We start from the raw sequence: 21,929 nt of genomic DNA on the forward strand, positions 1-21,929 counted from the left end.
ACTAATTGATTAATCAATTATAAATACTATAGCCTACTCATCAAATGTTAGGGAATTAAATAACGGACAATTGATGAATAGTGCAACTTTATGAGAAATACAATATCTCCCAATATACATTTTATATATTGGAATTAATCAGTTTAGCAGGTCTATGGCCCTCTTTGCAAAGATTGAACAGCAAATACAGCAAGGTTTATATACAGAACTCTTTTATCCCTGCTCCATGTAGCAAGCAAGGTTATGTATTAAAATATATAGATAACAGTGAAAGGTAGCTTGGAAGATAGTCAATGTTGGATTCACCAAGTCAATTAAGTTAGAACAGATTGTTACAAACCCTTCTTCAAAAACACAGTATGGAGCGCCATTAGTTATTACCAGTCAACTGAACACAGCTTTCCCTTCTACTAAAGGTTTTCCCTTCGCAGATATGTAATAAGCATGTTATTACAGTGTAGTTAAAAATAGTCAATTTACTTTGACTGGCAAGATACAGGTTGTCTGGACATGAGTCTAACGGCATATAAAACATCAGTTACATTACAACTGCATGTGCTGTAGTTTGTGTCCATTGCGGTCTACATTTTGACTTTTAACAGTTGTCAGTTTGAATAAATATGCTTTGCAAGTCGCATATATCATTTTCAAATGTTTTTGCTCATCACACTATTAGATAATGATCAAAGTAATTCAATTATAGGAACAAGTAGAGAAAAGGAAGTCTATTATATATTAACCTCTGCAAAGAATAAAACAGTTTTCCTGGAGAGCAAATCAACCTCAAAAGGAATTAAACAAGCAATTAAGGGGTGGGCATTCTGTAAATATGAAACCACAGTAACAACAAAAAGTAATACATTTGAGTGCATCTCACTCATAGAAGTAGTAACATTGTGTAATAGTTCTTACACCTTCCCCTCCCTCAAAGTCAGTTACAGTAAGTTCTCTCTCAATTGTGCAACATCGGTTGAGACTACCCAAATATTTAACATTAAACCATTCAGTTTGGAACTGCAAGCAGCATAATCATACACCATAACCTATATTACATCTTGCACACCCACTTTCAATAGAAATAATAATATGTTCATTCATAACATTTAGTCCTTTAACAGCATACAAAATACTCCTCATTAAGGCTTTGCCATACACATTACTACAGTCCAATCCAGCCAGTTAAACTCCCAATTTCATACATAGTTGAGAAGAATTAAGTTTCCACAAAGTTGCAGAGCCCACAATGATATGTTGATAGTAAGCTTTAAAAAAGAACAAGCAATTAAAAACCAAATAGATTGATGTTAATGAAATTAACAAATGTGAGGCGTACTGAAAAGGAGAATGGTATTGATTCACCTCAAACAGTTTGAAAGCCATAGGGGCATTTGACCAGATGATTCCCTAAATCCCAAACCAACCCCTAGCCTACAACCTGATAAACTTGTGTAGATCAGAGGGGGAATAGGTGGAATATGGTTATTGCTTCACCGTGCCTTCCTATAGGCCTAGTAAACATTTTGCCATATTGTTAACACTTATCCAATCAGATTTACAGGATTGTCTAAATTGAGAGACTACGGGTCGATTTGGATTTCAACGTAAGTTTATGGAATGAGTTGCTCCTCATTCGCAGGCACAGAGGAATGGAAGAACAGTAAGAGGGTATGCTTATCCATTTCTGCAGGCTTTAAAACAGTCTCACTCTTCTTACCGGAGCATGAGAAAGTATATCAAAAGTACCGGTATGCGTAAACAAACTTCTAGCTACCATAATTAAACCGGGGTAATAGTGAATTTGTATTGTTTGAAAGATACTTGAGAATAGGCCTTACTTGGTGTCTATAACTTCAAAACAAAAGACCGTGGAATCCCCTAACAATGTAGTTGTCACTCATTTAAGATTCAATATTGTCATTCCTGAATTGTAAATAAATAAATATGACAAAATGACAGCCATAACAAAAATAGACAAAGTCCAAATAAAAATTAAAGCTATGGTATAAGTATACATTACTTTATCCAACCACTGTCTGTGCTGATAATAATGCCAAATGTTGGCAGCAATTGATAAGAAATGGAAAAGAAAAGTGCCCTTGTGGATAAAACTCCACTCTGTGCGTCTGCCTGAGAAAGTGCTGCATTACGATGGCTGTGCCTCCTCCTCCGCTCCTCCATTACGGTCCACCTGGTTTAGAGGGGGAGATGTTATGGAGTCATTCTCCAGCGGCACCCCCAGTCGAGTCAATTCCTCCTCTGCGTTAGTCCATGACGTCATGGACTCGTGCACGGTGACTGTGTGCTCCTCCATTTGTTTCTGAAGGTTGTCCATCTCATGCCTGCAGGAAACACACAACATTCACTTTAGTGTCCTGGCATTTGATTTCTAATAGAGAATTATAATACACCATCCACATGTGAGAAAAATACCTTTCGAGTAAAGGATTTCATGCATACATTCCTATTATTTGTCTTTCATTATGGTTCTCACAAAACACACAAGCTATTTTGAGTAACATTAGCTACAAAAGCATATTATCCATACTCAGTTTACAACCGCTATAAATGGTGCAGTGAAATGCTTCCGCGTTAGCTCCCTCAACATTGCAGTACAATAACCAATAATAATCAAAAGTCCAATAAAACAGGTTTTCCACTCCCAGAAGTTAAAGGAAGACACGATGGTCAGTTCTTACTTGAGCTGGCGCAGACAGTTGTGCAGGTTATTGAGGGGCTCCTTGTTGACGGAGGCAGAGGGCTTGAGCAACTCATCCAGCAGGGAGGCAGGCACAGGGCAGTCTGGGATCTTCACCGGGGTCACTGGATTTGATGGGTTCGATGGCTCCATCCTCTGCTGCTCAATGAGGAATACATCACAATAAGACAACTCAGCATACTGTGGATAAGAGTGTCTTCAGAAACTATTCAAACCCCTTGGCTTTCTCAAAATGTTGCTGTGCTATAGCCTGAATTTCAAATGCAATTGAGTCCCTGGCCTACACACAATACCCCCATAATGTCAAAGGGGAATTATGTTTTTAGAAATGTTTACAAATTAATAAAAAACGAAAAGCTGAAATGTCTTGAGTCAATAAGTATTCAACCCTTTGTTATGGCAAGCCTAAATAAGTTTAAAAGTAAACACTTGCTTAACAAGTCAAATAAGTTGCATGGACTCAGTGTGCAGCAATAGTATTTAACATGATTTTTGAATGACTACCTCATCTCTGTACCCCACACATACAATTAATTATCTGTAAGGTCTAGAGATCGACCGATTAATCGGAATGGCCGATTAATTAGGGCCGATTTCAAGTTATCATAACAATCGGAAATCGGTATTTTTGGACACCAATTTGGCCGATTAAAACATTTTTTTTTTTTTTTACACCTTTATTTAACTAGGCAAGTCAGTTAAGAACACATTCTTATTTTCAATGACGGCCTAGGAACGGTGGGTTAACTGCCTTGTTCAGGGGCAGAACGACAGATTTTTACCTTGTCAGCTCGGGGATTCAATCTTGCAACCTTACGGTTAACTAGTCCAACGCTCTAACCACCTGTTTTACATTGCACTCCACGAGGAGCCTGCCTGTTATGCGAATGCAGTAAGAAGCCAAGGTAAGTTGCTAGCTAGCATTAAACTTATCTTATAAAAAAAATCAATCATAATCAGTTAAGTTAAGTTAGTTAACTACACATGGTTGATGATATTACTAGTTTATCTAGCGTGTTCTGCGTTGCATATAATCGATGCGGTGCGCATTCGCGAAACAGGACTGTTGTTGCTCCAACGTGTACCTAACCATAAACATCAACGACTTCCTTAACATCAATACACAAGTATATATTTTTAACCCTGCATATTTAGTTAATATTGCCTACTAACATGAATTTCTTTTAACTAGGAAAATTGTGTCACTTCTCTTGCAACAGTCAGGGTATATGCAGCAGTTTGGGCCGCCTGGCTCGTTGCGAACTAATTTGCCAGAATTTTACGTAATTATGACATAACATTGAAAGTTGTGCAATGTAACAGGAATATTTAGACTTATGGATGCCACCCGTAGATAAAATACGGAGCGGTTCAGTATTTCACTGAAAGAATAAATGTTCTGTTTTCGAGATGATAGTTTCCGGGTTCGACCATATTAATGACCTAAGGCTCGTATTTCTGTGTGTTATTATGTTATAATTAAGTCTATGATTTGATAGAGCAGTCTGACTGAGCGATGGTAGGCACCAGCAGGCTCGTAAGCATTCATTCAAATAAAATGTTATTTGTCACATACACATGGTTAGCAGATGTTAATGCGAGTGTAGCGAAATGCTTGTGCTTCTAGTTCCGACAATGCAGTAATAACCAACGAGTAATCTAACCTAACAATTTCACAACAGCTACCTTATACACACACAAGTGTAAAGGGATGAAGAATATGTACATAAAGATATATGAATGAGTGATGGTACAGAACGGCATAGGCAAGATGCAGTAGATGGTATCGAGTACAGTATATACATATGAGATGAGTAATGTAGGGTATGTAAACATTATATTAAGTGGCATTGTTTAAAGTGGCTAGTGATACATTTTTTACATGTATGGCAGCAGCCACTCAATGTTAGTGGTGGCTGTTTAACAAACAAACATGTTCAAACAGCACTTTCGTGCGTTTTGCCAACAGCTCTGCTGTTTATGACTTCAAGCCTATCAACTCCCGAGATTAGGCTGGTGTAACCGATGTGAAATGGCTAGCTAGTTAGCAGGGTGCGCACTAATAGCATTTCAAACGTCACTCGCTCTGAGACTTGGAGTAGTTGTTCCCCTTGCTCTGCGTGGGTAACGCTGCTTCGAGGGTGGCTGGTTCGAGCCCAGGTAGGAGCGAGGAGAGGGACGGAAGCTATACTGTTACACTGGCAATACTAAAGTGCCTATAAGAACATCCAACAGTCAAAGGTATATGAAATACAAATCGTATAAAGAGAAATAGTCCTATAATAACTACAACCTAAAACTTCTTACCTGGGAATATTGAAGACTCATGTTAAAAGGAACCACCAGCTTTCATACACTGCTCAAAAAAATAAAGGGAACACTAAAATAACACATCCTAGATCTGATTGAATGAAATATTCTTATTAAATACTTTTTTCTTTACATAGTTGAATGTGCTGACAACATAATCACACAAAAATTATCAATGGAAATCAAATTTATCAACCCATGGAGGTCTGGATTTGGAGTCACACTCAAAATTAAAGTGGAAAACCACACTACAGGCTGATCCAACTTTGATGTAATGTCCTTAAAACAAGTCAAAATGAGGCTCAGTAGTGTGTGTGGCCTCCACGTGCCTGTATGACCTCCCTACAACGCCTGGGCATGCTCCTGATGAGGTGGCGGCTGGTCTCCTGAGGGACCTCCTCCCAGACCTGGACTAAAGCATCCGCCAACTCCTGGACAGTCTGTGGTGCAATGTGGCGTTGGTGGATGGAGCGAGACATGATGTCCCAGATGTGCTCAATTGGATTCAGGTCTGGGGAACGGGCGGGCCAGTCCATAGCATCAATGCCTTCCTCTTGCAGGAACTGCTGACACACTCCAGCCACATGAGGTCTAGCATTGTCTTGCATTAGGAGGAACCCAGGGCCAACCGCACCAGCATATGGTCTCACAAGGGGTCTGACTGAGGATCTCATCTCGGTACCTAATGGCAGTCAGGCTACCTCTGGCGAGCACATGGAGGGCTGTGCGGCCCCCCCAAAGAAATGCCACCCCACACCATGACTGATCCACCGCCAAACCGGTCATGCTGGAGGATGTTGCATGCAGCAGAACGTTCTCCACAGCGTCTCCAGACTGTCACGTCTGTCACATGTGCTCAGTGTGAACCTGCTTTCATCTGTGAAGAGCACAGGGCGCCAGTGGCGAATTTGCCAATCTTGGTGTTCTCTGGCAAATGCCAAACGTCCTGCACGGTGTTGGGCTGTAAGTACAACCCCCACCTGTGGACGTCGGGCCCTCATACCACCCTCATGGAGTCTGTTTCTGACCGTTTGAGCAGACACATGCACATTTGTGGCCTGCTGGAGGTCATTTTGCAGGGCTCTGACAGTGCTCCCCCTGCTCCTCCTTGCACAAAGGCAGAGGTAGCGGTCCTGCTGCTGGGTTGTTGCCCTCCTACGGCCTCCTCCACGTCTCCTGATGTACTGGCCTGTCTCCTGGTAGCGCCTCCATGCTCTGGACACTACGCTGACAGACACAGCAAACCTTCTTGCCACAGCTCGCATTGATGTGCCATCCTGGATGAGCTGCACTACCTGAGCCACTTGTGTGGGTTGTAGACTCCGTCTCATGCTACCACTAGAGTGAAAGCACCGCCAGCATTCAAAAGTGACCAAAACATCAGCCAGGAAGCATAGGAACTGAGAAGTGTCTGGTCACCACCTGCAGAACCACTCCTTTATTGGGGGTGTCTTGCTAATTGCCTATAATTTCCACCTGTTGTCTATTCCATTTGCACAACAGCATGTGAAATTTAATGTCAATCAGTGTTGCTTCCTAAGTGGACAGTTTGATTTCACAGAAGTGTGATTGACTTGGAGTTACATTGTGTTGTTTAAGTGTTCCCTTTATTTTTTTGAGCAGTGTATGTTCTCATGTTCTGAGCAAGGAACATAAACGTTAGCTTTCTTACATGGCACATATTGCACTTTTACTTTCTTCTCCAACACTTTGTTTTTGCATTATTTAAACCAAATTGAACATGTTTCATTATTTATTTGAGGCTACATTTATTTTATTGATGTATTATATTTAGTTAAAATAAGTGTTCATTCAGTACTGTTGTAATTGTCATTAATACAAATACATTTAATAAAAAAACAAAAATAAAAAAAACGGCTGATTAATCGGTATCGGCTTTTTTTGGTCCTCCAATAATCGTTACCGGCTTTTTTTGGTCCTCCAATAATCGTTACCGGCTTTTTTTTGGTCCTCCAATAATCGTTACCGGCTTTTTTTGGTCCTCCAATAATTGGTATCGGCGTTGAAAAATCATAATCGGTCGACCTCTAGGAAGGGCCCTCATTCGAGCAGTGAATTTCAAACACAGATTCAAAAAGACCAGGGACGTAGATGGGTAAAAATGTGATAAAAAGCAGACATTGAATATCCCTTGGAGCATGGTGAAGTTATTAATTACACTTTGGATGGTGTATCAATACACCCAGTCACTAAAGATACAGGAGTCCATCCTAACTCAATTACCGGAGAGGAAGGAAACCGCTCAGGGATTTCACCATGAGGCCAATGTTGACTTTATAAACAGTTAGTTTAATAGCTGTGATAGGAGAAAACTGAGGATGGATCAACAACATTGTAGTTACTCCACAATACTAACCTAATTGACAGAGTGAAAAGAAGGAAGCCTGAACAGAATATAATTTTTCCAAAACATTCATCCTGTTTGCAATAAGGCACTAAAGTAAAACTGCAAACAATGTGTCAAAGAAATTAACTTCATGTCCTGAATACAATGCGTTATGTTTGGGGTAAATCCAACACATCACTGAGTACTATTCATATTTTAAGCATGGTGGTGGCTGAATCATTTAATCTATTTTGATTTCAGGCTGTAACACCAAAATGTTGAACTAAGTCAAGTGGTCTGAATACTTTCTGAAGGCACTGTAAATCTACACCCAAGTGTGTTTATTGTAACAACTTTTCATATACCTTTATCAACCCACATACCCATGTTACACTTTGATATTCTGCGTCTTCTCAAAGCCATGAAGGCGCTGGATGAGATGTTCTACCTACCCTTTCTCCATTTAAAGCTGCAATATGTAACTTTTTGGTAGACCCTTTGAAAGCAAGTCTAAGAAGCGGTTGATCTGTTCTATGTGCACTATTTCTATGCTTCCCGGTCTCAGTTTAGTTTTGAGTCTTACTTTCGATTTTGTACACCAGCTTCAAACACAATAATTTGGGTAATTGAAAATATATTTCACAGCAGTTTGTATGGTACAATGATTCTCTACACTATGCATTGCTTATTTTGTCACAAACTGAAATTAGGCAAACTATTAGAATTTTTGCAACCAGTAAATGGCACAGAGATTTCTGCATATTGCACCTTTGACACACCAACAATATTGAAATAGCATTACCACCACAGGAGGTTGGTGGCACCTTAATTGGGGAGGACGGGCTTGTGGTAATGACTGGAGCGGAAAAGGTGGAATGGTATCAAAAACATGGTTTGATGCCATTACAGTTGCTCTATTCCATCCATTATTAAGAGCGATCCTCCCCTCAGCAGCATTCACTGATTACTACTGACAAAAATAAAACAGCGCCAAACCTAACCCTGTTCTTCCTACTCAGTCTCAGCCAAATAGCAACATTTCAGTCCCAGGTAGCTTACCTTTCGGAGGCGGTTCTGTTTGAGGTCCAGTTTGAGCTGCTGGTTCTGCAGCAGAACAGTCTTCATGCTGTTCCTCAGCTCCCCCACCTTGGCCTGCAGCATGAACTTATCCTTTCTGGTGCTGCTCAGTTCCTCCTGCACAGACTCCAACTCCACCTTAATGCCCTAGAATGCAGAAAAAGGCAAAGTCAGTTACAAAATGGTAACACAATGAACAATGACAGCGTTAAGGTGACCGTAAAGTTTGCTTCTGTGGCGCTAGCCATCTCTGTCCTCAGCACCCTGGTTGTGTGTGTGTACCTGTAGAGCTGTCTGCAGGCTGTCCAGCTCCCTCTGGCTGCACTGCTCCACCAGTTCCAGCTGCTGTCTCTGGGCCTCGATCTCCCTCTGCCTCTGCTCCACCTCCCACTTCAAATCCTCAACCTGGAGGAGAATATAGTCAAGTCAGTGACCGATGTCTCTTTCAACAAACAACTTCCTTATTCAAGGTCCTGTGTTGTGTTTAGTAGGGCACACAACCTCCTGGTTGGTGAGGGGCTGCTTGCTAAGCTGTTCATCCAGCTGTTTCTGGAGGATCTGGAGCTGGGAGTGGGCCTCTGATAGCTCCTCCTGGAACCTGGACACCTCCTGAGAGTGTTTCTCATCCTGAGCCCTATGGAGGGGAAGGAAAGGATGTTAAGGTGAAACAGTTAAGATGAAACAAGGAGAGACATAAGATCAAAACTAAAAGATAACTTTGAGTTAGACAGGGTTATTACCTAAAATACAAGGACCGAGCATGCCCCAATGATTCCATCAACTAATAAGGCTAATCAAAATATTCTCTTAATCTGTTAAACACAGCAGCGTCATTCCAGGCCTTATTCATTAACTATAAACTGCAAATTGAGACTCACTGTAGTTTGTGTGCCTCGCTGTGCAGGGCTTTGACCAGCTCTTCTTTGGCCTGCAGGTCCTTCTTGATCTCACACAGCTCCAGCATGGCTGCCCTGTAATGTCGCCTGTTGTGGGCAGCCTCTGCCTTAGCTGCTGCCACCTAGTGGACATAACACGCATTTACAGTCTGTCTCCAAAGGCTTCATTGAGTGCATTACAGTATGCTACAATGTGGTAATGTAATGACTTTTTAAGACTATGTTGTGGCTGGGCCAGTCTGTCTCCTTCACTTCAGGGGCTTGTACGTGTGTAATGTGTTACAATGTGTTAATGACGACAGATAATGACTATGTTGTGGCTGGGTCGGATTAGGTGTCTTTACCTGCTCTTTCAGGTCCTTGACTTTGGCTTTCTCCTTCTCCAAGGCGACCTGTAGTGTCTGGACCAGCTGTTTCATCTGCTGGTCTTCCTCCTCTTTGCGTTTTAGTACAGCTTGCACCTGTGGAGAAGGGCAAGGAAGAGAATAGAAAAAAAACAATCAGTTCGTTAGCTTTTTGAATCAAAAAGAGCAACCACTGACTCAAAATGATGTTACTTTACCCACATGGGTAAAGTTATTTAATTGATCAGTGATAGAAGTAACTGAGAATGTAAGATTGAAGTCTTTCACCTGGAGGTTGAGCTGGACCAGGTCGGCCTCTCTCTTGGCCAGGGCAGTCTCTAGAATATTGGTATGCTCCCGCAGTGCATTATGGGACTGCCCCAGTCCCGTCAACTTCCCTTTCTCATGCTCCAGCTCCAGGGATAACTTCTTGTTGGCGTCTTCCAGTCGTCTAATCCTCCTCTTGAAGCATCGCGCCTCCTGCAGCTGTGGATAAAAAAGATAGACGATTTTACAATCAAGGTATCTAAGAAGCACAAGAACCATTGGATGCGAGTAATTTTCAGAGGGGTTGGGATAGTAACACACATTTCTGTTGGACATTTGTGGACAATAAAGTAATCTTCTCTTCTCTTAATTGTCATTTGCCAGAGTCTCTCACGTCATCGGGCTGGTGGTGTACTTATAGCCTGATTAAAACAGACAATGTAAAGCAATGGTGAAACGTAGCGAAATCGGTTTCGATGCCAGGATAGTGTATTTAGTTGTTATCGCCCAGACTGTCTCACCTCATCTTCTAGCTCCATTACTTTCTCCTGTAACTCTTCCAGCTCAGTGCTGGTGAGGGAGATGACCTCCTGAAGCTCCTTCTCCAGCATGGCTTTGCTGTGGCTCACAGCCTGGTGTTCACTCTGCAGAGCCTCAATCTTATCCTAGAACAAGTAAGAGGTTTAGATCAGCATTCAAACATCAATCAATCATATTTATTTATATAGCCCTTCGTACATCAGCTGATATCTCAAAGTATCTCAAAAACATCACAGTTGGCTACGGTTGTGCTGTAATCTGTTATTAGTATGGCCACAAGTTTTTCCTGACCACATGATCTGACCAGAAACAAACTCTGGACCCTAGTTCCTGGTTGTCATGTGATCAGGAAAAACTCTGGGCCCTGATTATGAGGTTAGTACTGAATGTACCTGCAGGGCCTGGTTGTTGCCGCCATCTGAGACCTGGGCCTTGAGTTTGACCAGCTCTGCCTCGGTAGTCTCCTTGTCGGCCAGGGCTTCTTGGAGCCTGCGACTCAGGATGCCCACTGCGTTCTCATAGGCCTTGTGCTTGGCCTTCATATCCTTCTGCGCGCTGGTCAAATCTGTCCCCAGCCGCTTCATTCTCACCTTCTGCTCTGAGATGGCCCTGAGAGAGGAAAATAAAACAATTAGACACATTAGTGCACATCTAAGCAATCTGAATAAAATAGGTTATCCTGTCTGAGTAAGAGAGTTTCTGATGCCATTTACACAGATTCATAGTAAATCTGTTTGGGTCAGTACTATGGGAACCAAGCTAGTTATAGAAGTCTGTCTGGCTGTAGAAATGTTGTGTGACTCACTTCCTGGCTTCAGACTGCATCAGGTCCACCTGTTTCTTCAGGCCCTCATTCTCCTCCGTCACTGCTGCTTGCTGGCTCTGGTCAAACTGCAGGGACTGTGGAGGGACATCAAACACACACAATGATTATAATCAAATGCCTATCAAAAATAGAGTACTGCATTTTTAAAAGAAAGCCAGATAAGGCAATGGGATGTCATGCAAGTACTGTCATGAGAGTAATGCAAAGAAAAACCTAGAGCTACTAGGATGTCAGGCTTGTGTAGGATGGGGTCATGTACCTGTATCTGAGACTCCAGCTGATCCCTCTCGGTCTGCACAAACTGCAGGTGGTTCTCCAGGCTGTTCATCTGCTGCTGGACCCGGACCACTTCCGTCTGCAGCCGGCTCTGCTCCAGCTCAGCTTTCTGTTTCTCCCCATGGGCCTCCAGCAGCTCTTGCTTCAGTCCCTTCACCTCCGACACCAGACGCTTCTTAGTTGACTTCAGCTCGCTGATGAGCTGCTCCTTGGAGCTGGCATCCCGCCGATATGCCTCCACCATCACCTGATGGGTGGGAAATGGGAAGAGGTGTAAAGAGACGAGTCCTGTGTGTGAATGTGCACACACAATCCTTCAAAAACAAAGGGTTACAGGATAGGGAGTGACAAGCACCTTTTGCTGCATGAACTGCTCTTTCAATTTCTGAGCGTGTTTCTTCAGGGTGCTGTTATCCTGCTGCAGAGATCCAATCTAAAAAGAAAATGGCGTTCACTTTCTACTTAAGCTCAAACATGTTGCTCAACAGCCAGAGAGGAGTGTGATTAGACCATCTGGCTCCATGGTGGTTTGTTTCTCACCTGTGAGGATTTGACTTGGACCTCCTGCCTGAGCTGATCAAGGACATCTGAGGCCACCAGCACCTCCTCCCCCAGCCTCTCCGCCCCCTCGTCCAGCTGACTTTTATCAGCTCTGGCTGCCTGGAGGGCCACCTCCAGCACGATCTTCTCATTCTGCAGATACTGGATGTTCTCATCCTTGGCGTTGGTCTCTGTCTGCAGCTCTGCCAGCGTAGCCTCCAGCTCCAGGTAGCGGGCCTCCAGCTGGTTGATGGACTGCTCTTTGGTGTGAAGGCTCTCCTGAGTGGCTGTCAGCTGTCTCATCAGCTCCAGATGCTCCTTCTGGAGGGCCTCCAGCTGCAGGTCCTTCTGGGATAGGGTCACCTTCATCTGTGGGGGACACAGAGAGGGGTTACATGAGGCAACTGTTGCTCCCAAATAGCAAAACAGTGAGCGGACATTGACTTTTTCTCTACGTATTGGACTTTGTTTTTGTCTCGCTCCTGATATTTTTGTAGATGTGTGTAAAACCCCTTCCTTTCATTGATTTTAAACAACTTCTCCTGAGTGGCAAATTACCTTAATTTGAACAATTAATTATTTACCTGCTCTAGTTCTCTCTCCAGAGAGCTGGCGGCGTTGGCCAGTTTCTGTAAGTGCTCTCGCTCCTCCTCAAACTCGTCCAGTTTGTGCCGAAGATCATCCTCCACCATGCTCTTGGCATCCTGTATCTGCTGATAGGCAGCTTCCTGGGTCATCATGTCAGCCTACAGCCAGAGGGAGGGGAGAGGTCAGAGAAACACACTGCTTAATAACCTCAATTCTAACGCTGCATCTTTTCTTTTGTCAGTAAATCTTTTATTATTTTTGAGTAAAATTATTCAACAAACCATAACAATATAAACACCAATCACAGAACCTGTCGTATTTTCATAATTTTAAAAGGGGACAGACCTCAATACTCTGCAGCTGTACAGCAATGCGTTCCTTCTCTTTGATTGAGCGATGCTGGGTTTGTGTCAGCTGGTGGGACAGAGTCACGTTCTCCAGCTTCAGGTGCTCCAAGGCACCAATCTGGGTCATCTGCCCAGCCTGGAAAAAACACGTCAACTCCATGACACGTCAACTCCATGACACGTCAACTCAGTAGAAGCAAGATACAGACAGACAACCATACCTGCATGTTGACCATTTCGCCCTGGAGTCGGACCCGAGCCTCCTGGGCCAGCGCTAGCTGCTGCTGGTACCACTGGCGGACCTGCTGCAGCGAGATGATCTCTGCCTGGGAGGTCTTCAACCTGCTCTGCAGGGTGGTGCGCTCTAGCTGGACCTGCTGGAGCTGAGTCTGGAGACCACCCATCTGCTGACGCAACTCCTGAACTGAAGGAGAACACCACCATAAGAAATAATTCACGAAATTTGACAGAAATGTATTGCAATCATAAATACCCCAATATTGTATTAGTATTATTGTGAGGAGATGCTGATGTGAAAGTATGATGCCCATACTAGGCTATCCATCCATCCAACTCACCAGCGTTATCCCTGGAGGTCACATTCTGTTGCATCTCCTCTACCTTCCCCATGAGTCTCTGGTATTGCTCCTCAGCCACCTGCAGGTCGTTGCCCAGCGAGGCCAGGCCAGCGTTCTTGCTCTCCAGGTTGCCCTGCAGCTCCACCATGGCCCTCTCCAGCTGGAAGCAGCTCTGGCGCAGGGTGGACACTTCCTTGTTGAGGGAGCTCTGCTTCTCTTGGCTGGCATGGGACTGCTCCACCTGGGCCTGCAGCTGGGCGTTGACTGTAGCCAGCTTGGCCTGGAGCTCAGTCTTCTCTTTCAGAGCCTGGAGAGGATACGGGGAAAGAGGGTGAGGGAGTGATCTCCAGTATTCCCAATGGCTTGTGCAGGGAGGGATTGTAGGGTGTTAGCCTAGCTATTCCAATGAAAGTAAGTAAGTCTCAACATGTGGTAAGTTGAGTGGTAATTACTGTAGCTGATCCTATGTTAAGATTATAAGCCATCATAGACACACCCCGTATGTTAGTTAGTTACCTGGTTGGCCTCAGAAGACAGAGACTCTAGCTGGCCCTCCAGTCTCATCTTCTCCTTCAGAACCTGGAGCATTTCGTCATGTCCCATCACAGAGCTCTCCAATGACACACTACAGGAAATTAACCCATTGAGCATGAAACAAGAAATGTAACAATTGTGTGCTACTGGAACATTCAAGCAAATTCCACCAATTCAATTGTAAATTATTCCTGGAATAGTAATGCGGATTCATCGTATAATAGCAATGTCCAAAAGCTGACTATCATCCTTGTTCATTTAGCTTGAGTATGCAACAGCAATGTGCTTATGTTATTTAGTAGTACTACACCAGTCAGTCTATGTGTTGCTATGTGCTATTACAGAAGAGCTGTGTGCTGGTCAGGTGTACCTGCTGGAGAAGCTGTCCCTGCGGCTGCGTGGTCCCCCGGTCCCCTCCCTGTCCTGCTCCAGCAGGTGCTGTTCATCGCTGGCAGCCTGCAGGACCTCCTGCAGTGATGGGAAGTTGCCCATGGCCTCCGGAACAATCTCCCTGCCCTCCACCATGTAGTTCCCTCTCTGCCTGCCCACTGCTTCAGCCAGCATGCCATAGGTCCCAGTGCCCCCGGTGGAGGTGGACACGCTGCTGTAAGTAGAGCTGTCATCCCCATCTCCACCAGGCCGCGACCCCATACCTGACTCGCTGCCGGCATCCACCTCCAAGGTGTTGTCCTGGAGAGATATTGATGACCCCAGCAGGGCCTCCAAAGAGGTCATCTCCACAGAGCCAACCTCTGACATCATGCTGACCTCGGACAGGGTGGATACAGAGCTCAGGTTGGACCCCAGGGAGCCCATGGAGGGGTCTTCAGACGTTCTGACCCCACCACCGCCTCCACCATCACTAGTGCCCCCTGCTGGCTCGAGGGTCTTGTAATCGGCCAGTGAGTGGATCTTGCTGGTGCGGGGTGATCGTGACATTCTTTCCTTGGCTGGTGGAATGCCCAGGCTGCCCAGCTTAGGGCCCCGGGGGACGCTGGTTCGCAGGAAGGAGTACTCGGTGGTCATGGAGGTGGTGCTGGCCCGGGGAAGAGCCTCTGGGTGCATCATTAGGTCTGGGTCCAGAGTGCTGAACCCACTGCGGCTCTTTGGGGTGGAGCGGTGGGACTGGAAGAGAGAGAGGTGGCATGAGAATGAGCAGAAGACATAGTCTACTTCATCCCAACATTCAGGACTTCAAAAACCAGGCCATTCAACTGAGACTAATAGAGGATCATTTTTATAGGTGGTGGATAGCAACAAAATGAGGCATTATGGCCTGCCATGCAAACAATAATAGGGAGAACACTTCTGCTTGAAATTCAACTCTGTGCAGCTTGTAACTGACAGCTTTATCCTGATGAATATATGCCTGGTGACTGATGCTGTTCACACACTCACCGTCTCCTTGTGCCTTTGCACTCTGTACTGTTTGAGCTGCTCCTCCAGCCGTCGGCGAGCATCACGGCGGATCTTCTCCTCATTCTCCATCTCCAGTGATGGCTCTTTGTCAGCTATAGGAAGAGCAGGTTTAACATAAGAAATAGAAGGCCCTCACTACACCCCTATACAACACAGAATAATGCTAACAATACCTAGGACATTGTCATACAAGCATACAATTCATTTTAGAAGGAAACCACAACTACGTGTACTAAGACTACTTCGTCCCTACAGTTCAGAGCCATTTTAAAATTTGAAATGAGAGTGCTTGTATGACATTGTTATCCATCCACCATGATTAGGAGTGAAGCTGCATGCAGCTTCACTTCCCAGTCCTAACAAAGCCAGATGAGTCAGACTCAATCCATTTATTAGTCAGTCCACTCCAAGATCTTATTTTCAGGTTAGTCAAGTGTGACACAAAATAGTATCCAAACAGATTGTTTTTGGCTTGCGTGGTTAGTGAGTTTACAGACAGCAGGTGATATTCCTGATTGATGATTCTCTGACTGCAATTGGCCAGGTGTGCTGATGATCAACCATGAGGTGTCAGTCAGTGCAACGTAGAAGTTAGCATGAGGACTTCCTGATTGCAGCATCATTTAAAGCAGAATGCACTATGAATGGAACAGAAAATGACACTATAAAATAGTTTTTTTACCCCTTTTTTCTCCCCAATTTTGTGGTATCCAATTGGTAGTAGTTACAGTCTTGTCTCATCGCTGCAACTCCCGTACAGACTTGGGAGAGGCGAAGGTCGAGAGCCATGCGTCCTCCAAAACACAACCCAACCAAGCCGCACTGCTTCTTGACACAATGCACATCCAACCCGGAATCCAGCCGCACCAATGTGTCGGAGGAAACACCGTACACCTGGCAACCTGGTCAGCGTGCACTGCGCCCGGCACGCCACAGGAGTCGCTAGTGCGCGATGAGACAAGGATATCCCTGCCGGCCAAACCCTCCCTCACCCGGACGACGCTGGGCCAATTGTGCGTCGCCCCATGGACCTCCCGGTCGCGGCCGGCTGCGACAGAGCCTGGGCTCGAACCCAGAGTCTCTGGTGGCACAGCCACTGCCCCACCCGGGAGGCCGACACTATAAAAAGAGTTAATGTGACACTGTAAACATTCTATGTGGGAGTGGTTAGCCTTTCACATTCAACAAAAAGCTTGAGATAAAACAAGCCGTATTCTGTTATGTAACGAATAAACTTAAAGAATAAAAAATACTTTGCATATCATGGTATCTGTAAGCCTAGGCCGTCATCCAAAACAACATTCACAACAAACCACACAAGTAAAGGATTAGTTCAAATACAGCCACTAAGTTCCCAACAAAAGCTCCAAGACCCAAATCAAGCAATTAAATGACCACGGGTTTGCACAAAGTAAGCGGGCTCAAACCACTAAAGCACATACCCACTGGATCCCTCTCTTAATTGGAGCGTAGTAAGCACAGGCAAGGAAATTAAAATATTGGATGGGGAACTCAATAAGTCAGCCTCTGAAGCAACATCCCAGAGCAATAGGTGGTTAAAATACACGGGGGGGCACTCACTGCAAGTACAGGTTACAGTATGCTTACACAATTCCGTCTCCTGCATAGGCATACTCAGTTTGAGTGACTGCAATGCATCACCCTTGTGAGCAGGGCCCTCAGCACTAGCTCCCTCAGACTTCTCTAGCATGGGTGGTGGGGGGATAGCGGCCACACCTTGGGATGGCTCTTTGGACTGGGGGCTGACAGGTGGGCTGGTGCCCTGGGCAGCAGGGGGCGCGGGAGGCGGCAGGGGGCCATTTGGACGGCCGTCCCCTCCTGCGGTTGGCCGCGGGCCCTCTGCTACTCGTTCTCCATTTGGCACCACGTCTGCCTTAACAAAACCTGCAACGAGGGAGTGGGGTGAGGTGGGGGGGTTGACAGTGGAGCGTGGCAGTAAAGTCTTTAGTTTCCGGCATACATCCATCCAGTTTTTGTATTTCACAACACAATGAGGGTGGATTGTGATATACTTGAGGTTTTAAAAAAAGGACTAGGAGGCAAGGCTCTTTTGAATTACTTAAAGTCTATTGTGGCTTTCACGGGTAACCGGTCAATCAAGCTTTGTCAAGCCAGAATAACAGTTTGATACTATGCATTATGTCATTTTTATTGAAGGCGAGATGTAGGAATAGGAATAGTGTAGGAAGGTGAAGGAATAACAACGGCATGCTAATATGCCTTAGTGCAGTTGAGGTGACTATGAAGTGACTGGCATGTGGGTCAGTTATGAGGCAAGGCTCAGAGCTGTGTCCAGACAATTCTGCAATTGCACACATAAGTACAAAGAGAGATACCCTGAGGTGGCCGAGTAATGACCTTTTCTCTGGCCGGTCGCACACAAGCATGTCATGCACAGCTTGGAAAGATACTGGCGGAAGACAGAGGAATTCCCTCCATATAAGGAGTTCCTATTACTGCAGATTCCCCACAACAACAATATTTTCACAATTATGTCATGTGAAAAAAATACAAACATTCAGTTATGCTTTGCTATCCTTTAAGTTAGTTTAGGGCTCATTTGAAATTATTTTTTCTCTTACAATTAACTGGTTGAAGAAGAACACACTCCATTTTTTGATGAGAGCATGGAATTATTAAATCAGTCAGCAATACCTCAGAGTCTGACAGCTTGCCTAGAATTACTACATTCAAATACAAAGCAAATCAAATCACATCACTTGAGGGGCAGGCTAGGGCATTAAGTAGGGCAACAACTCACCATTAAGAACATCCCCCGACGCTGTCGGCTCTCCTTTCTTCAGTAGCTGAGCGTCACTCATCACAGAATCAGCACCACCCTCTTTGGACTGTGGTATCAGGTCTAGTTGATGGATTTCTACATTGGTTGTCTCCATCTCAGCAATGACTGAGTTGTGGTTTTCCATTCACATACAGAATAAAATGATGTTGCACTGGAGCCCATGGAAGGGATATGGTAGTCACAGGGTGTAGCTATAATCCTTTCAAAACCTTTTCATCCCGTTCGTTCAGAGTAAAAGCTTGAATGCAATGCAATCCAAGGACACCCCAAAAAAATGGTCTCACCTGAAAATGTATAACATTAAGGTTCAGTTAGAGTGACAATTATAAAGTATTCAGTCTGATCAAAGACAGAGTAATCTAAATGCAAACATGGCGTAATCTGACCGGATTTGCCACCATGATGGTGTAGTGCGGCTGTAGACAAATAAAAAGAAGCGTGGCCTGCATTATTTATTAATACCATTGCAAATGTATTAGGGATGGGCATTCCGAGTCTTTTCTGTGAGCTGGAATCTTTGGCTCAGTTCACCTAAAAGAGCTGTTAATTTGGCTCCCCAAACACCTCTTCAGTAATGCTTAGAAATTGACATAAAACCATGAACAAATTGTGAATCTCTAATTTAAAGCCTAAATTGTTGACTACCATTATGTAAGTGAAATGTGAGTTAAAATACATTTTTATATGACTAAATGATTAGATGAAAAGTTGGTGATCATATGCACATCCTTAAAAACGTAGGTGCTGGGCTAATAAAGAAAACGTGTAAAGAACAGCCCGCACACTGTTTATACTCCCAATTCACTGCTTTACTGACTATGCTTCTTTCTTTGTAAAAGTATTAGATGGCCTGCAAAAAATGTTTTTTACTAAATGTAACGCACGGGAAAATAATTGCTTGGACCAGAATGAGGCTCTCTCCTCACTATATAGTTTCTGCACTGAGGAATAAATTATCTGCATATAATCTCAAAAAGCAATAGTAACAGTATGCAAATAAAGGAGACAAATGAACGGCTCTTTCACATTCGGTTCACCAAAAAAGAGCCGTCGCGAACAACAAATCACTAAAATGTAATAACGGTCTTTATTTTCAATAGATTTGGTAAAATGTTCTGACCAACTGGGAGAATGTGTTCTGGAAGAACAGCGCCACTAAGCAATGGCTAAAGCTGTCTAGCTAACTAACGTTAGCTAAGTGGATTTAGTTAACGTTACAAAAAAATATATCTAGCTAAATTCATTGACCAAAATTTCCTTTGCATATTGCAATCAAATAGCTACAAGGCTAATCAGTCTTGTATAAAAACAGATAGCTATTCGGCAGCTTTACCACACATTCATTGCCTTGCTTATTTCCCAACTTGTAGGTAGCCAGCTAACAACACTATTGCTAACTAGTCAACTGCAAATGACAGCAGCAGCCTCGACACAAGCTAACTTTAGCTGGGTGGTTAGCTAACGTTAGTTAGCCAGCTAAACATACATCATATGGCAAGTTGGTTAGACATGTAAAACACAATGTGTCTGTTATGAAGATGACTGGCCTTTAAAAATTGTTAGTAACAAGCTAGTTAGTTCGCGGTCTCAACCTGTCAAGCAAAGACAGCCTAACGTTACGTTTGCTCGTTAACGTTAGCTATCTAACATTCATTAGCCACATACATAGCTAACACGGGACTATAATTTTTCTACACCCCGATATCACACCAGTTCACGAAGTTGTGTAATGTATAAATCAATGCAGATTGTGAAATTATTAAAAGGTTAAATAAATAACCAAAATATTTATTTCTGACATGACAATAGTTGAAATGCACAGAAAATGTTTATAAAGCCAACCTTTTTCAGACGCCTCTTCGTTCTGCTTCTACGTGGCTAAATGGTTCCATTATTTTACGTGTCCGACGAGAAACAGGATACTTGACATCGTTTTGTGGATTGATGTCTACTAAACACGTATTAAATAATTGTATTTTGCATTTATATATTACTTATTTGTTTAACTAATTATGTATAAATAAGCCTATGCTTGGAAATGACATACATTCAAAGGGCAAAAATGGCAGACAGGTTGCTGCCCGAACTGTTATAATGAACGGACACTCTTTGTATTTATCGGAAAAACATTTAATCCCTCTGGCGGTCGTGAACTAAAACTGCGACCTCTTATCAGAAATTCTAGCTACAATATTTGCAGTATTGTCAGAACTGTAACAAAATGTTTCTGGGAAAAACCTTTATTTCTGTATCCCCATAAAATAAAAAAGATTGCAGTATGTATAACTATGCGGATGCTTTACTGTCATTATGATGTCTTATGCAAAATAAGGTCTTTGAACATGTAAGATCGTTTCTAATTAATTAATGGTTAGGAACAATCATCATTATCACTAAACTATAATTACACTGATCAAAGATCTAATCAATTGACTATTGCAAGTGGTTAAAGAAGGTGTCTAAAATAATCACTAACACCCATTATCGACTAGCTAATTATAGCTTATTAGGCACCCAGTTGGAACATGATGTACAGCTTATTGACAAATTGGCATATTTTATCAACCAACCTTTGCTCAATAGTATTGTAATACAAAATCCATTTAAAAAAAATCAATTTCATCATTAAGATCACTTTATTGGTCAATTGCACCCAAGGTCCAATCAAAATCTGATTTCTGCATTTAACCCAACCCATCCGATAGACAGGTGCGGGGTGCTGTTGTGTGTGTTTTAAAAGCAAAATAAAAGGCAAACATATATTTAAGACATATTAAAATAAAGAGCTTGTCTGGTCTTTTCTTTGGCGAGTCACACAGCATCTGTGCAGGTAGGTCTACATACAATAAGTGGAAGGCAGCACTGCCCTGTCTTAACAGGCTACTGTGCGGTAGACTATGCTGTCATCAGGTGGAGCTCCTGCCTGTTAGAGCGGGGAAACAGACAGACAAGTACTGGTGAAAAATGACTACGAATTTTATTATGATGGAATGTATTGTTTGGAAGTTGATAGTGTAAAGAAGTTATAATGGTGATACAGACATGACATTATGTTTAAACAATCAAACCTTACTTGTATTGCTTCTACTGTATGTAGCTTAATTATTAACACAATGTGTAGCTATGGATAGAATACACAGCTGGATAAGTAACAGTACACAACAAGGTTCATCTAAACAGTAGCAGCCTTACCCTGGTCTGTACTTTCTGTCAGGTCATGTTCTTTAGGATGACAGTGCTGTATTTCATGTCATCATTGTCAATAAATGGGTCCTGCTGGTAAAAAGACACAACTGGAGGTTAACAACACAACTCCTCTGAGACCCAAGCCTAGATCCAAACGATGAAAAACATTTATTAGGCTACACTTCATAAATACTTTTAATAGGCCTCTGATTACGAAAATAATCAGTTTTTTTCTGCCATGTTTTTCTGCCATTCTGTATGTTTACAATGGCATGTATGTTTAGAAAACTGTGAAGAGATACAAAGTATATTGA

At 43.3% G+C, this 21,929-nt stretch overlaps 1 protein-coding gene across 3 annotated transcripts; it reads right to left on the reverse strand.

The window, feature by feature from the left end:
* Window positions 1-81: 81 nt before the first annotated feature.
* LOC120063266 (golgin subfamily A member 3-like) lies at window positions 82-20,434 on the reverse strand. 3 transcript variants are annotated; one of them, XM_039013529.1, is made up of 24 exons: window positions 20,272-20,433; window positions 18,388-18,713; window positions 17,214-17,510; window positions 15,585-15,697; window positions 14,557-15,311; window positions 14,169-14,277; window positions 13,653-13,959; window positions 13,296-13,498; window positions 13,073-13,210; window positions 12,724-12,885; window positions 12,140-12,508; window positions 11,955-12,032; window positions 11,583-11,846; window positions 11,303-11,397; window positions 10,890-11,106; window positions 10,479-10,622; window positions 9,979-10,176; window positions 9,691-9,807; window positions 9,329-9,468; window positions 8,952-9,084; window positions 8,733-8,855; window positions 8,433-8,597; window positions 2,697-2,854; window positions 82-2,339 (listed from the first exon to the last, which is right to left on the reverse strand). In XM_039013529.1, exons 2-24 carry the CDS (start codon window positions 18,551-18,553, stop codon window positions 2,144-2,146), a joined length of 4,647 nt encoding a protein of 1,548 aa, XP_038869457.1. In that variant the 5' UTR covers window positions 18,554-18,713; window positions 20,272-20,433; the 3' UTR covers window positions 82-2,143. The 3 variants fall into 3 exon arrangements, with proteins under 3 accessions (XP_038869457.1, XP_038869459.1, XP_038869458.1); XM_039013531.1 differs by having other exon boundaries at window positions 17,343-17,510; window positions 20,272-20,431; XM_039013530.1 differs by lacking the exon at window positions 11,955-12,032 and having other exon boundaries at window positions 20,272-20,434.
* Between the last annotated feature and the right edge of the window lie 1,495 nt (window positions 20,435-21,929).

This window comes from Salvelinus namaycush, chromosome 18 (genome assembly GCF_016432855.1).
Source record: "Salvelinus namaycush isolate Seneca chromosome 18, SaNama_1.0, whole genome shotgun sequence".
Lineage (NCBI taxonomy): Eukaryota > Metazoa > Chordata > Actinopteri > Salmoniformes > Salmonidae > Salvelinus > Salvelinus namaycush.

Bases quoted from the DNA above. Each gene is read 5' to 3' on its own strand.
- LOC120063266 (XM_039013529.1), bottom strand. From the start codon at position 18,553: ATGGAAAACCACAACTCAGTCATTGCTGAGATGGAGACAACCAATGTA. The intron at 13,960-14,168 runs GTAACTAACTAA...TATCCTCTCCAG, and splicing joins TGTCTTCTGAGGCCAACCAG to GCTCTGAAAGAGAAGACTGA. The intron at 11,847-11,954 runs GTGCTTGTCACT...CCCACCCATCAG, and splicing joins AGCAGTTCATGCAGCAAAAG to GTGATGGTGGAGGCATATCG.